The sequence below is a fragment of the Lissotriton helveticus genome, chromosome 6 (genome assembly GCF_964261635.1).
Source record: "Lissotriton helveticus chromosome 6, aLisHel1.1, whole genome shotgun sequence".
NCBI classification, from domain to species: Eukaryota; Metazoa; Chordata; class Amphibia; order Caudata; family Salamandridae; genus Lissotriton; species Lissotriton helveticus.
This window is the reverse complement of record NC_136067.1, coordinates 457,137,687-457,153,719: the sequence shown is the minus strand read 5'-3', so window position 1 is coordinate 457,153,719 and position 16,033 is coordinate 457,137,687. Positions and strand designations below refer to the sequence as shown.

Sequence of the window (16,033 nt, the reverse complement as noted above, 5' to 3'; positions counted from 1 at the left end):
CTTGTTACATCTCCTTCATCCTCCCTCCGACTTATGTGGCCCCAGCGAATCATCATAGACAAAAACGAGCCAAGGACATTGAGCAAGCCGACTCAACGGGAGCACAGTTCCTCGATGCTATGAAGGGACTTGTTCCTCTTTGGGGCCCGATGGCAAACAGCCGGGCCATCCGACATTTGACGCAGGCAGTTGAGACAACAATGAATATCACGGCTGGTATCTTTGCCAACAACACCGCCGAACTCCAAGCGGTCCGCTTGGTGGCCCTACAGAACCGCCTTGTCCTAGATGTGGTTCTTGCGGACCGTGGTGGAGCATGCCGCATTATTGGGTCCAGCTGCTGTACATACATACCGGACAACTCGCCCTCAGTGTACAAAGCCATCGAACATCTTCACAGACTCTCTTCGGAAGTCCACCAGGAACAGGAAGAATGGTCGCTTGGTGGTTGGTTCTGGAACACCGTTAAGAACTGGGGCTGGAGACTGTTCACCATTATCCTAATTCCTGTGGTAGTAATATGTGGCCTATGTTTAGGGATTCAATGTCTGCCACCCCTGTGTTCATTATGTGCAAACTGTATTTGTCCTAAGGTCGTGGACTTTGGAAACGAACGCATGGGGGCATTATATGATGCCGAGGTTGGGAATTTGATGAAGATTGACATTGAGTAGGCAAGTTGGCTAGATATGTTGAAAAGGGAGGACTGTTAAAGGTTAGACCGAAAATGTCAACATTATCGGCACCATCTTGCTCTCCCTGGGCCCATTCGTGCGCATAAGCGGCAGCCATTTTGTACACCATGGCCTCCCTGCCCCGTGCCGATAGCCAGCGTCTCTCTCTCACTCTCGACCTCGCAGGCGACCCCTCGCGCCCTGACAACCCCCCCCCTTCCACTCTCACACGTCTTGGGTCATAAACCCCTCTTCAGCGCGGCTCTGCCTCAGAACCCCATCCTGCTCCCAGCGCGACACTTCCCTTCATTCCTTTCATGGTCCCAGGCCCTTTTGATGCAAACCCCTTTTCCTGTGTGCCCGTTTGTCCTCCCCGTTCCCAGGCCGACACCTAGCCCTGCCGATACTGTTTATTGCCCCTCCCCGTACAGTAGAAAGCTTCCCTTATCAAAGGACCCCCGGGTTGATCAAAGCCCTCACCCTATGAGATCCGACCAAACCCCCACATTCCATGAATCGGTGGAATGTCCAGCTGCGCGGTAATCATCACCTGTTGTGACCGGGGTGGGGACTTCAACTGTAAATGTGTGTGGGAACGGGTATGAAGGGGAGATTCGGAGGATATCCCTCCGTACATCAAAGCATTGCCAAGGATGTGTTGTATGTAATAAAGCAATAAACTTATGTATAAGAGACCAGGCCTCAGAGAGGCGGTTAGAGCACCTCGTGACGATACTTGCTGTCCGAACCGATGTGTTCTCCTCCGGAGAAATGCTGAATAAAACCCTTGTTTCCTGCCTTCCAGTCTCCAGCGCCTGCCTCTTCATTTGATTATTATCTTGTGGGTTTAAGAGGCGACACCGCCGGGCAATACTTAAGGACCTTTTTATTCTGGTTGGTAGCTTGACCTTTAGCACCATGAGCAATCTTGAGGATTTTGTGGGTCTTATAAACATTGAATATTGTTAAAATCGCAGGAAGAAACCAAGAATATGTCGTTTTTCAACTTAAAAAAAAATACGTCGCAGACCTATAACAATGAAATGAATGCTGAGTTTTTAAACATTTGGAAGGCTCTTAGCACTTGAATTAATGACATTGATCATCACAGTTTGCTGGTATTAGTGCCTTCTGTGATTTTGGTAATAGAAATAGAAACAATGCACCAGTATTTCATTATTACTACATACATTACTATAAAGACACTTCGGGTAACACACTGCAGCCAGGGACTAGTCTAGATCAACACATTGAGCAAAGGTGGAAGCTCTTACTTTTGGAGCTCTCCCACAGGCCTGGGCACCAAGGACTTTAGCAGCGGCTCGGGTCGGGCGGACGCCTTTGGTGATGTTTTGGGACTGGTATCAGAATCTCCGCTTTCCTCGTCTCCCATGGCTTTGATGTAGCTCCCGCTCCGCATTCTCCGGCACGGGATCTCGTCATCCTTACTGCCAGCAGGATACCCTCCCCACTCATCTTGAGGCACCTAGCACATGGCGAAAAAACACACACATTTTAAAATTCTTCGCAGCCTTGCATGCCCCAACACACTGGCATTCCAGAAGTTAAGCCGAGCACACACCGAGAAATCAGAAAAAATATATGGATTGTGCTTAAATGCCAAGTTGGTTGATGTTTTTCCTCTGCTAATTTCAAACAAATCTTTAATACGAAAGCTGTTTCCATCCGGCCTGCGATGTCAGAGTATCCAGAGCAGCCTGTCTGAGAATATGCAAATATGTTAAATGCATGGTCTCTATTTTAATCATAGAAGTAGCTTTACAGTGGCATAAATGCCTTTTTCATGAGCAGCAGCAAGCCGCTCTAAAAGGCACATTTACAGCCGCTGCAGCTGTTAATTGTGAATAATTATCCAAATGACCTACTTGCCCAACATGAAGAGAGCTGGTATTAAGATTATCTGGCAATCCTTCTTCCTGCACTACATGTCCTGCATTGGAAATCATCTAAGCAGTGAGTGGCTTTTATGCTATGAATGTAATTTATTTGTAAGTAAGTACCGTGCAGCATCAGTATGATGATTGTGACAAGTGAAATATCACTTCCGTCTCCCAGCTCATTATTTACTTCCCCTTCACGTTCGCATTCGGTGCAATTAGTGTGGGCGCCTACTAATAAATCAGCAAATGATACAGTTAACACTACATGGCGTGTACCCGTGTGCACCAATTGAAAACCATCTTCTATATACTCAATGGCATTTCACAGGCAGTGGCAGTGCGGCCACGTAGGCAGAGCCCGCCAATATATTCAGACTATGCTGTGAGAGTGTGTCTAAGACCACTTGGGAATTCTGAGCTGTTTACTAAGGATCGGCCTGCAAGGGCTCATGGGCGGCCAAGACCCAGCCCTGAAAGCACAATCAACATTTTGAACTCATAACTCAATAAAAGTAATGGACATCATAAACTGGCTCATAATTTAAAACTGATGGTATTTTTCTTGTGACAGGATTCAGCCGGAGCATATATTCTAATTATAATTGTATATGCAATGATAAGGTGATTACGATCCCTGACAAGGTATTTAAGGGCTTTACACCAGCAGCATGCTGCTCCAGAACACAAGGTCAGTGGTTGATTCAGTATTATTGGTTACTTTTTGGATTTTGGATTACTCTTGTGTGTTCAAGCAAACCATCCCATGAATTCACTCCACATTTCTCTGTGGAAGAGTTAATTAATAGGCGTTAGGTGTTATGATTGAGAAATAAACGCAGCACGGTGCCGCAAGTCAATGCAAACATTTCTCCTTGTTGCGCCTCGCTTCACCACCCCTGGGGTGGCATAGCATTCTGACGCATTTCCACGTTTATGATTGCTCGTAAATCTGGAAATGCATCAGTGGACATGGGTGTTGCATGGGAACACCCACAGCAACACCCACGCCACACCCCTAACACGCAAAGTGTTGCGTGAAAATGGATGATATTTACAAGCACAAGTAAAGCCCCGCAGGGTGGCTTTACATGTGTTTGTAAATATCACGCAGCAGGTTGTGCCGCTGTGGCGTCATGCAACGTGGCACACTGCGGCGCAAGGGGGTTGCAAATAAGCCTCTAGGCATTGGTAGGTTGCAGGGATATGACCTTTAAAATAGGAGCGGTTGTGATCTTAGAAATGAGTTGTGGGCAAATTGCAGAAATACATTAAAAACAATGTAAGTGACATGGAGAAGGTTGTGCCTAGATAGAAACCAAATGAAGGGGATGGTAAAGGAAGAAGAGGGTCAACTGAAAGAAAGGGGACAGTTAACATTTATAAGTAAAAGTAAAAGGTCAGTTGCTCTATGCCTGATTTTATTAATAAAGAGGACGATTTTTGAGACAACAGGCAATTTGAGGATGCAAGACTCTACACAGAATCAACATTATTTACAAGTAAAAATAGTGCTATATTCAGGACGTTTGATAGGCATTAGAATTGGGTAAACAGTCTGTATGGTTCTAGGCTTGCACTCAACCATCACTTCAGCAAGGAAAACTAGTCAACTCCGGGGTTGGAAGCTTAAAGTAATGTCTGGGAGCAAATCTTGAAAGAACAGTCTGGAAATGCTAGAGTGGATGTCTACTCAGGTTTGGCTCATAGTATTAATTCTAAAGTAAAGCTGAATCAATTTTGGATGGCTCTAATTTGACATGGCACAAGATGGAGGGTGAGTACACCTTCCCTGGACAGTACAAATGCATTGCCTGCAGGCTTGTAGCTGGAGGGCAGAGACCCAGACACTGAAATTTAAAGAAGACGTTGTTAGCAAGAGGCTGATGAATAGACTTTCTGAAGCACTACCCTTTGGTAGATGATTGGGGTGATGGGTGGAACAGCAGATTCTGTTTGACAAGGTGCAATGGACCCTTAGAGGAGACTCAGACTTTTGTTTTCCTTAATCACCGTTGAAAAGTGGATTATTAGTAGGGTCAAATGTATGTTTGCAACTGGCAATAAGGCCACTATCACAGTGTAGGGCTCAGAATAGGTCTTAGAAAATTATTCCCATGCTCAACGCTTGGTAGCTTGGCTGTGAGCAGGCAGGCTGAACTTCAAAGACAGGTATGTAAAGCATTTAAAACCACCAATTCAGTTAATAATTAAGACACAATGCACAATAAAAACCCAACACCAATTTTCAAAAATAGGAAATATTTTTATCTTTAAAATGACAAAATTCTCATCTAGGGAACTAGAGATATGATTTTTTTAAAAGATTTGGCACTATATGGCACATCGAAACCTATAGCGCCATATCGGGACATCTGGTCTAGATAGACCGGTTCAAAGTCAACGTTTCAGGCCAACCATAATGGAGCCCTGGGTGGTTATCGATTTTTAAGTGTCCCAAATACCAAAGTCAAGTTTGGGCAAAATATACTTTTTAAAAGCAATCCTGCAACACTGAGCTACTTTTAAACTGACCTCAGGCTCAGCACTGCACACATGCAAGTGCAGAAAGGGCTGCTGGCCTCTAAACTTACATGTCCTATTATATGCTAGGGACTTAGACGTAGTTTCAATCCGCCTGCCCTGCTATGTACTAGGGCCTCATAGGGTAGGTCATTCCAATCACAATAGTACTCCAACCCATAGTGTACCCTAGCTTATGTAGGTGTTTTCACTGTATTCTAAATGTTTCTTTCAGCATAGCACTGGCCCTGGGCCTGGTTAGACAGAAGCCAGGGTCAGTCAGAGTCAGTTACCACCTATATCTGTCAGCAAAATGTTGGGGGGGTGCCCTGGGCACAGGATTACTTTTCAGTTGGTCTGATGTCAACCAGTGCAGAACCTCACACCTGTCTGTGCCTTTTATCGTGGGTGACGCAGGCTGGAGACTAACCTACTGTCAGGGGCATCACTACACAGAGGCTGTGTCTGGAGAGCAGCCTTGAAAGGACATTTGATAGGAGAACCATTCCAAACTAGTTCTGCAGCTTGTAGAAGCTAGAGATATTTATCAACCTTGTTTTAAATTGTTCCCTGTTAGATCTGGGGTCTCTAGTTGGCAGAGGTAGGTACCAATGTCCAAATAGGGACCCTTGCTTCTCGTCGGGGTAAGGGGGATACAATCTTTAGATAACCCCTGCTCACCCCCTTGGTAGCATGGCACGAGCAGACAGGCATATCAAAGGCAATGTGTAAAGTATTTGTACCAACACTCGCAGTGACACAGTGAAAACACCACAAATGGACTCCACACCAGTTTAGAAAAATAAAGTATCTTTATCTAAACTACACAAGACCAAAACGACAAAAATCCAACATACACAGTTCAAGAATATGATTTTAAAAGAGTTCTAGGATTTGGGATTAAATAATCCACAATCGCATCATGTTTTAGCCCAAAGTATCTGTAGATGCAATAAAAGTTATAAATGGAAGCTGCAGCTTTGAAAAACAAGCGATGCGTCACGCCTGAGACCCTGGGGAGGCGATGCGACAACCCTGCTGGACGCAGCGGGCATGTTGCGATGAATCTGTTCTGTATGGGGAGGGATATCTTGTATGGATTCCGGTGCGCAGGTTCGGTAGGAAGCGTCTCGCACAGGCACAATGCGACGATCTTCGGGACGGCGACGATCTCAGGTGCAGCGGCGATGCGCAGCGCAGCGTTGATCTTCTCCTCTCACGGCCCCTCGATGCGATGGTTCTGCGACAATTTTCGCAGCGATGTGATGCGGTCCGCAAGCAGGCGGTGCGGCGATCTCACCCAGTGATGACAGGCTCTGCGACGATCTCGATCTTCACGGCCGCGGGAATTTCCCTGCACTGTGGGGGATGCGCTCCGCAAGCGAGCGATGCGTGAAAATTGCAGATTGTCTTTGGTTTACTTGTCTAGCTCCCTAAACAGAAGACACAACTTCCAGAGGCTCCACAATTGGATAAAGCACTCTAGAGAAGGGCAGAACTCTCTCAGCAGAGTTCGGAGGGAAGCTGGGGGTGAAGTCCTTTTGTTCCTGGGACTTCTTAACAGGAGACCAGCTCTCCTCAGGGCCTTGGAGATCTCTTCAAGCAAGGGGACACAGAACACAGCAAAGTCTTTCCCCTCTCCTTGGCAGCAAAGCAACTGCAGGTCAGTCCACAAGCACACAGCAGGACAGTCCTTCCTCATCAGTCTTCCAGCTTTCTACTATGCAGGGGTTCCTTCTTGATTCCAGGATGATGTAATTTTCTGTAGTCTGGGTAGCCCTTTTTATACCAGTCTTTCCTTTGTTCTCTGGAGGCAGAGAGGCCTTGGCTTAGTCAGAACCAGTTCTGGTCAGTCCTGGAACACTTTGTTTTCTTGACTTCTTCTTTCCTTTCAGAGAGAGGGGCAGGGTCGTCAGACGCCCAGCAGGAGGTAGAGCCAGCATTGTGGAAGGAGGGCAAGGCCCTATTCAGGCCCAGGTGCTATCCCCTCCCACCACTTAAGATGCAGATGTAGCTATTCAGCCTAGGGCTGACTCATCCAGCCTCCTGGGGGCTCCCCAGCCCCTGCCACTCACAAACCAGACAGTCAATTCACAACCAGACCAAGACAAACAGAAAGGTCAGACAAAAGAACAGCCACTTTCTAAAAGTGCTGTTCTCAAACACAGGATTTAAAAAACATCCTTCCTAAAAGATAGGTTATTAAATTCTGAGTTCAGGGATACCAGATTTTAATTGTCTATCTTGCTCCTATGGGAAGATATGCAGGTAAACATTACTCACAGCATTCCCTATTATAGCCTATGGGCAAGATAGCCCTCTCAATAGTGAAAAACAAAATTGGCAGTATTTCACTATCATGGCATGTCACCTACATCAGGACATGCCCTACTTTTTACATACACTGCACCCTGCTCATGGGGGTACCTTGGGCCTTCCATAGGGGTGTCCAATGTGTACAGAAAAGGAAGGGTTAGGCCTGGCCAGTGGGGACACTGGTCAGGTCAGCATGGCAGTTAGCAACTGCCCACAGGCACTGAGGTGGCAGGCCTGAGACACCATTTTAGAGCTACTTGTGTGGGTGGCACAACCAGTGCTGCAGGCCCACTAGTAGCATTTAAATCACCAGCCCTGGCACACTCAGGGCACTTTACTAGGGCCTTACTGGTAAAATAAATATCCCAAGCATGGATAACTAATCACAATAACAATTTATACAGAGAGCATATGCATGCTAGCACTGATCAGCAGTGGTAAAGTGCCCATTGTCCTATTGCCAACAACCACAGATCAGGAAAAACAAGGGAGGAAGAAGGAAAAGCTTTGGGGGATAACCCTGCAAAAAGGGTCATTTACAGCACTATTTGCAGCACCCCCTGACTGTGAGCAGAAGTAAAACTCAGCACTTGGGAAAAGTTACTTGAAAAGCAGTAATAGAGGATGGAGTATGAACCCATGAAGGATACAACATGCACTTTTGCAGGACAAATGAATGAACACCAAGTTCTAGTCAGGAAAAATTGAGTGCATACAATGGGAAATCTGTCACAAATTAAGGCATCCTCCACAATGGGAGGAGGAGGTAGCACACCATGAACAGAGATAAGATAACCAGTATATCGAGGGAACGTAAACACAACAGCTGTTGGGCGTGGGCTATCAGTAGTGGTAAATATGTATCTACCACTGGCAAAAAGGCTACTAACAAAGTCTAGGGCTCAGAATAGGTTTCAGAAAGTTATTCAAATGCTCAGCCCTTGTTAGCTTGGCTGCAAGCAGGCAGACTTAACTTCAGAGACAGGTATATAAAGCATTTAAAAAACAAATTCAGTAAATAACTGAAATACAAGACCAATTAATAAAAATAGGAAATATGTCAATCTTTAAAATGACACTAAAATTAAAAGAATCGAATGTAGGGAACTAGAGATATCAATGTTTAAAGATTTAGCACTGTATAGCACATAGAAACCTATAGCGCCTTTTGGGATATCTGGTCGCGTTAGACCGGGACAAAGTCAACATTTTAGGCGACCAAGATGAAGCTCTATGGGGCTACCCCTCGCAGCAGAATTTTTTTTACCTTCTGACTTAGAAACTTTCATGGAGCTTTTCTTCCCTGTGTCCCTCAAAGCCCTCAGCCAGTCCATATTCGGATTGCCTTGCGACGAGCTCCCAGTCAAACCTATGGAAGTCAAACCTCTAGGCTTGGCTTGGCTCTCTTGGTCGGTCCCAGTCACCTTTTCTATGTTCGAACTTAGAAACCTTTGCAGAGCTTTTTCTCCTGGGTCTCTCAATGCTCTTCACCAGGCTGGATTCGGTGAAGGTTCCCCGACTTGGGTTTCCACCAGCTCCCAGTCAAACTCTGGAAGTTGGACCTCCGGAGCTTTTCAGCAGGACAAACCTGGATAGTAAGGCCAGCCCGCGTTTGAGGGTTGTGCTTGGCAGGCCAAGTCGAGGCAGTCCACTTATGAAGCTTTTTTCCAAAGTTGCTCCAAAGTTCTTCAAACTTTTGGAACTTTTTCCTGAAGTTCCTGTGAGGAGTCCAACGTGTCCAAAACTTACTCCAAGGATCTGAAAGCTCCAAGATGGTTCTTGAAAGTTTGAGACCTCAATTTCCCCATTCCACTTGGACATAACCCTTACAAATCCACTGGTAGTACTCCAGGGTGGAGATTCTTGGCGGTGATGGTCCAGGTGAGCTCTGTTAACATGTAGCTTGCAAGGAGTCCACTCTTTAGTCCTTTTGGAGCAAGTTAGGTCCACTGGACTGTAGATATAGATTGTACAGCATGCACAGTCATTCAGACTGCAGGGCCTGGTTGGTGCAAATCAAATTCTCAGCATGGACCCTTCTTCTTCCTCTTGTTGCAAGCAGCAGATCTGAGAGACACTCCCCATCTCAGATACTTATTCAGTGTTCTCTGGGGTCACACAGGAGGGCACCCTTGTCCAATGAGGCATACGGAAACATCCCAGAGTGTTGGACTTGGCCCTTCTGGCAGGTTCACCCCTGAACTTTTTGCTTTTATTGGTGACCTGGTGATGGTGATTGCTGGTCTTTGCGCACTTTGACACTATGGCGCAGTGTAAAGTGCGTGCGCTCCCTGAGTGCGTGTGTGAGATTGGCCTGCCCTCCCATAGGAATGCATCGGGAATGTATGTGTCCCTGGTAGTTCCTGATGCGTGGGGTGTGCAGGCTCAAGTCTGGTATGTGCGAAATCGTGTGATTGAATGCTGCGAGATGATGTATGAGGCGTGTATGTGTCTAGTGTGGAAGTGCCACTTCTAGACAATGGTGTGCGTGTGCAGTAAGTATGCTGGTGCGTGATTGGCTGAAGCTGGCTGGGGAGCCTGGCTCCAAGAGTCTGTGTGGGTCTGCCACGGTAGTGAATGGAGAGATTAGCATGCTGATGTGAGGGAGGGGCTGCACCTGGGTCCTGAATAGGGCTGGGCTTTCCCCACACAATGCTGGCTCCTCCCCCTGTGGTGCGTCTAATGACCCTAGCCCTGCCAGTGAATAGAGTGAGGGGCTGAGCACATCAAGGGTGCTCCCAGACCAGCTGCGACTGGTTTCTCCCCCACCCTGCACCTTTAGACAAAGGATTTCAGTGTATAAAAAGGGGCTGTGTCTCCTGACAAAATGTTCTTGTTTCCAACTCGAATTTACCAGGGGCATGCTGCTGCTGAGGCCCAGGGGAAGGTTTACCTCCCTGGGCCCTGCCCAGCCCCTGGACTGCTGATGTCCTGGACTCCTAAAGGACTCTTGTTGCGGTACTGTTTGCTCCTCTGGTGCCTGGGGGCGCTTGATTCCTTCTCTAAAGCGCCTGGAAGCGCTTGTTCTTTGCCCTAGCGATTGGGAGCGCTTTTATTTGGCCATTAGCGCTAGGAGCGCTTCTACTTTTGAGCCCCTAGCGCTCCGAGCGCTTTATTTTCACATTTACGGGTACCCACCCCGTTTATTAGTTCCTTTACGAGTGCCCACCTCGCTTGTGCATTTTAAATGCTTACCGAGGGTGCCCACCCCTCGGTATTACCCCCCTGTGAATCACCGCCGCGGCCCGAGCCGCGTTAAACGAAAATGGCCACAAAAACAGGAAGCCAGGCACTACGGTGCCTGACGCGAGGTGGGACTTTCGGTTTTGGAGGGAAGTCCGCCCGCCGCCGCGCCCTGATTGGCTGCCCGCTGCCGCTGGGAAAACGGAAATAAAGTCCCCTCCCGAGGCCCGGGGCTCCTGTGAGCTGTGGAGAGCCCCGGGACCGCCAACCAAGACAAGCGCGAGCCAGCGAAGGCCCGGTCCCGAGATGGGGGACCGGGTGAGGATGCCGGGTGAGCTACACTATGGGGCTCCCAGGAGTGAGGGAGAGCCCCGTGGTATCCGGCATAGAGTGCAGAGCATCGAGGGTGGCCGGGACCCGAGTGGAGAGCCCCGCGCTGCCGAGAGGAGAGCCCCGCTGCCAGCCGCCTGACTAGGAGACCCGGTGAGTGGAGACCCGGGGGGGAGTGGTGGCTGAGAAGTGCGAGGCACGGGCGCATTTGTGCGAGGGCCCAGAGGGGCTCCACCATCACGGGAGGCTCCCACATGTAGAGCCTAGTTGTCGAAGAGCCCACGAGGCTCTGGGGGCATTACTTAGTCTTGAGCCCAGAGAGGCTCCATTAGGGGGCCATTGTCATTTTGAGGCCCCACAAGGGGGACTCCGCCGATTTCCCCGCATCTTGTGCCAGGGCCCGAGGCCCCAGCGACCGGCACATTTTCTTTGTTTAGAGCCACGAGAGGCTCAGGGGCATTCTTCGTTAGAGCCCAGGGAGGCTCACAGCCCCCATTGTTGTTTGCTCGAGCGCAGAGAGGCTCAGGGGGCCATTCTGTTGTTCAGGGCCTGAAAGGCTCCAACGTTGTCCCAACATTATCTACACAGCTGCCCAGCACTTCGTGGGCTGCTGCTACGTTTAGGCCCCCCTGACTTTGGGACACAGGGCATCCTAGCCCCTGCAAGGCCAGTTGGCCTAGTGACTGTCACAGGTGGTGACTAATGTGATTTTTTGGCTATTGTGTTTTCCTGCACCTCTGAATGTGTTGTTAATGCATCATGTGCCATGTTCTTACACCGCTGAATGTATGTTATGCATGATGTGTTTTCCTTCCCTACACCTCTGAAGGTGTTGTGATGCATCATGTGAAATGCTCCTATGCTTATACCCCTACAGGTATTGTGATACTTAGGTGGTTGTTCTTGCTAGTACAGGTGGTGCTAGTGAGGTCCTGGTTCCCTGCGCAATATTCTCCTAAAGTGGTTAAGGTTGCGTAGGACGTACTTACCCTTTACCAGTAATTACTGGTTGTTTTCTTTATGTTCTATTTTGTGCTACAAGCATTGTATTTCAAGTTCTAAAAGTGCTGATTCCTGACAGTGGTCCAGGTGGCCCTGTCTTGTACATATCCCCTGTAAATTCTGCCCGTGCCTGTTGGCACATTGTAAAGTGTGTGTTTTTATCTAATGTGTTTTGGTGTAATACAAAGGCTATTTTTATATATAACCTTGTGTGGAGTTTCCTTTGTGGTGGGCCTTGGGTGTTGTTGGTGGGGTGCGTGCGCAAACACTTAACTCACATTGCCTCCTAGTTTAGCCTTACTGCTCGTGCTACGTTACCAAGGGGGTGAGCAGGGGTTATCTTGGCGTGTAACTCCCTTGCCCTGACGTGGAAGTGGTGGTCTCTGACTGACTTTGGCGCAAGCCCTGGCCAGCCAGGGATCCTATTTCTAACATTGGCGGCAGCGAGAGGATTTCGAATTTGCATTTATAATTTATATACAGTAAATTATTGATCACCACATAGTGAGAGCAGATCTATAACATAGCCACATACTGTTGAATTTGTTTTTCTATTTTTGGGATTGCTGAGGAATCTCCATTTTTTTTGTTGTGAATCATGCCTGGCTCAAAGTCTGGAGGAAAGGCAGCATCCATAGCCTCTGGAGGAAGTGGAATAGAAGAGGTAGATTGGGAAGAAGAGAGACTGGAAAGCTACACAGTACCACAACTGAAGGGCTTCTGTGAAAAATTTGGAGTCACCAAAACTGGATTTAGAAACAAACCTCAATACCTAAAGGCGCTGAGGGCCTGGATTGAGTCAAGAGCACCAGAGAATAGAGGGGAAAGAGTACCCCCTGAAGGCATCCATGATGTTGGCAGAGTGTTGTCGCCAGAGGAGCTGGCAGACAGGGCAGCAACCAGGGCACATGAAGTGGAGATGGCAAAACCTAATGGGCAGATGGAGCAACAAAGATTGGCAATAGAGGAGAGAAAAATCCTGTTGGAACATGAAGTGAAATTGAAGGAGTTGGAGCTGAAAGCGAAAAGTTTGGACACAACTCCCTCTGGTGGCAGCACGACGCCGGTGCAGGTAGAGTCCAGGGTGTACATACCCAAAGATGTAGTTTAGGAGTTCTTTAAGGGGGATGATATAGTACAGTGGTTTAGGGCTTATGAGGTAGCCATGTCCTCCCACCGGGTCCCTGACAAGGATTACGGAGCGGGTAGTGGGGGAGGTTCCTTAGCGAAGGGCGGGACACCCTACTAGATTTGCCCACTGCAGAACAAAGTTCCTACCCCCACATGAAAGAGGCCTTAATGACCAGGTATGGGCTTACCCCCGAAATGTACAGACAGAAGTTCAGGGGGTATGAAAAGCGTCCTGGGAGGACGTATGTGGAGTATGTGACCGGTTTCTTCAGAGCACTGGATGGTTGGGTGACGGGTAGCAAAGTAAATGATTTTCAGGGGCTTCTTGATTTAATGGCATGGGAGCACTTGTCACAACATTGTTTTTCTGAGCTACGCCAGCACCTGATTGATAGCAAGCTGTCCAACCCGAGGAAGCTTGCTGAGGAGGCAGACCGCTGGCTCAGCATCAGGGTCCACAAGGGTCCAATGGGAGACTCCGCCAAGGGTGGGCAGGGTCCCCAGCAGAAGAGTGGGGGGGACAGGGGTAAACCAAGAGGGTTCCAGCGAGGCCCCCAAAGTAATCCCTAAGGAAACCTGCAGAGAGGTTCTCAGCCTCCCCCACCCCCGAAGCAGACCGGGGCCCCGACAGGTAGGCCTGTTTCAAAGGGGCCCTTCAATTGTTACAGGTGTGGTGACCCGGGTCACATTGCCACTGACCCTAAGTGTCGCCTGTTTGGTAAACCAGCACCCACTGGTGCTCCACCCCGGCAAGTAACTAGTGTTAATTTGGGGGAAGAAGTAGTAGTCCCCGGGGGTGGAGATCTTGTCCAGATGACCCTAGTCTCTTTAGGACACAGTGAGATGGTCCCTGAGAACTACCTGCCCTCTAACACTAAGAAATATGGGCAGGTGGTGACCATCAATGGTAAGAAAGCTGAGGCTCTTAGAGATACAGGAGCCAGTGTGACTGCAGTGAGGCAGCATCTGGTATCTCAAGAGCAGGTTGTACCCCATACCTACTGTAGGGTTATCAATGCTGACAACTCAGAGAGTCAGTGTCCGATGGCTCAAGTTCCCTTCGAGTGGGGGGGGGGTCTCTGGTACTCTGCAGGTCTGTGTGAGGAAAGCCATGCCTGTAGACTGTTTGCTAGGGAATGACTTGGAAGACTCCCCTTGGGAAAAGGTGGAGAAGACGACTCACCTGAGGATGGTGGGTCTGCCTGACTGGGCGTGCGTGACCACCCAGTCAATGGCAGCCAGTAGGGGTGCTCAAGAGATCCTGGGGCCTGAAGGAGAGGCCCAGGAACTGGCCTTAGAGAGAAGGCGCAGGGGGCGCTGGAAACTGGCCCCTGAAGTTCCCACGGTCCAGGAGGAAACAGACCTTGAGGGGGATGCCCTGGAGCCTACAGGGGAACAGCTTGCTGAACTGGGGGACCTGCCTGAGCTAACCCATTGGCAGCAAGAAGGAGGCCCCTCCAGGGAGGAATTCTGCAGGGAGCAGAAAGAATGCCCTACTCTTGTGGGTATGCGGCAGCAGGCTGCAGACCAGGCCAATGGTGTTCAGGCCAAGACACATTATGTGTACTGGGAGAATGACCTCCTGTATTAAGAGCCTAAGGCTGCTGAACCTGGGTCAGACCGTGTGCTGGTGGTACCCCAGAAGTTCAGAGCCTTCCTACTGGGGCTGGCTCATGATGTGCCATTAGCAGGACATTTGGGGATGGACAAGACCTATGACAGGCTTGTCACCCTATTTTATTGGCCCCAAATGCACAAGAGCTCAGATGCTCACTGTAGATCTTGTCAGACTTGCCAGTCAAGTGGTAAGAGCGGAGGGAAGCACAAGGCTCCTCTGCAACCCTTCCCCGTGGTCAGTACTCCATTCCAGCCAGTGGGTATTGACATTGTTGGGCCTCTGGATCCCAAGGCAGCCAGGGGCAACAGGTTCATCCTGGTCTTGGTGGACCATGCCACCCGGTACCCTGAAGCCATCCCTCTGAGGACAGTGACGGCCCCCGTGGTGGGACGGGCACTGATGGGAATTTTCTCACGAGTAGGATTCCCTCTAGAGGTGGTGAGCGACTGGGGCGCCAATTTCATATCCAAGTATATGAAATCCCTTTGGCAAGAGTGTGGTGTAACATACAAGTTCACCACCCCTTACCATCCCCAAGGAAATGGGTTGGTTGAGAGATTCAACCAAACCCTAAAAGGCATGATCATGGGCCTGGAAGGTCCAATGAGGCGTAAGTGGGACATCCTCTTGCCATGCCTACTCTTTACATACTGTGAGGTGCCGAAGAAGTCCCTAGGGTTCAGCCCCTTTGAACTGCTGTATGGTCACCCAGTGAGAGGACCTCTGAGTTTGGTAAAGGAAGGCTGGGAGCAATCTCCCAGGAAACCTCCCCACAATGTATACAGTTACATGCTGACCTTCAGAAACCAGACTAGGCGATTCAGGCAACTTGCTGAGGCAAATCTGAAAGCCAGCCAGGAAGAGATGAAGCGGTGGTACGACCAGAATGCCACTCTGGTGGAGCTTCAACCTGGACAAAAGGTGTGTGTCTTGGCACCAGTGGAGCCTTGTGCACTTCAGGATAAGTGGACAGGTCCATTTGAGGTGGTGGAGCGCAAGAGTCCTGTAACCTACTTGGTGGACATGCAGTCTCCCAGGAACCCTTTGAGGGTCCTACATGTTAACCGCCTTAAGCCCCACTTGGAGAGGTCCGAAGTGGGCATGTTGTTGGCAACTGATGATGGAATGGAGGAGGAGACTGAGCCTCTTCCTGACCTCTTGGTCGCCTCTGAGAATGATGGGTCAGTGGATGGAGTTAACCTCTCACCCACCCTGACGCCTGAGCAACAGGAAGACTTCCGCCACTTGCTGGGGCAGTTTCCAGATCTGTTCTCCCTGGTTCCTGGTGTCACAGATTGGTGCGTCCATGATGTGGACACAGGAGACAGCTTACCTGTGAAGCATAAGGCCTACAGAGT

The 16,033-nt window shown here is 49.1% G+C and overlaps 1 protein-coding gene across 1 annotated transcript in view; it reads right to left on the bottom strand.

Annotated features, from left to right (window-relative positions):
• DLGAP2 (DLG associated protein 2) overlaps nucleotides 1–16,033 on the bottom strand; it is a 1,782,978-nt gene that overhangs the window by 794,926 nt on the left and 972,019 nt on the right. The window contains exon 3 of the mRNA XM_078647907.1: nucleotides 1,949–2,160. Within this exon, the coding sequence (XP_078504033.1) occupies nucleotides 1,949–2,160 (212 nt within the window). The remainder of the gene's footprint in view (nucleotides 1–1,948; nucleotides 2,161–16,033) is intronic.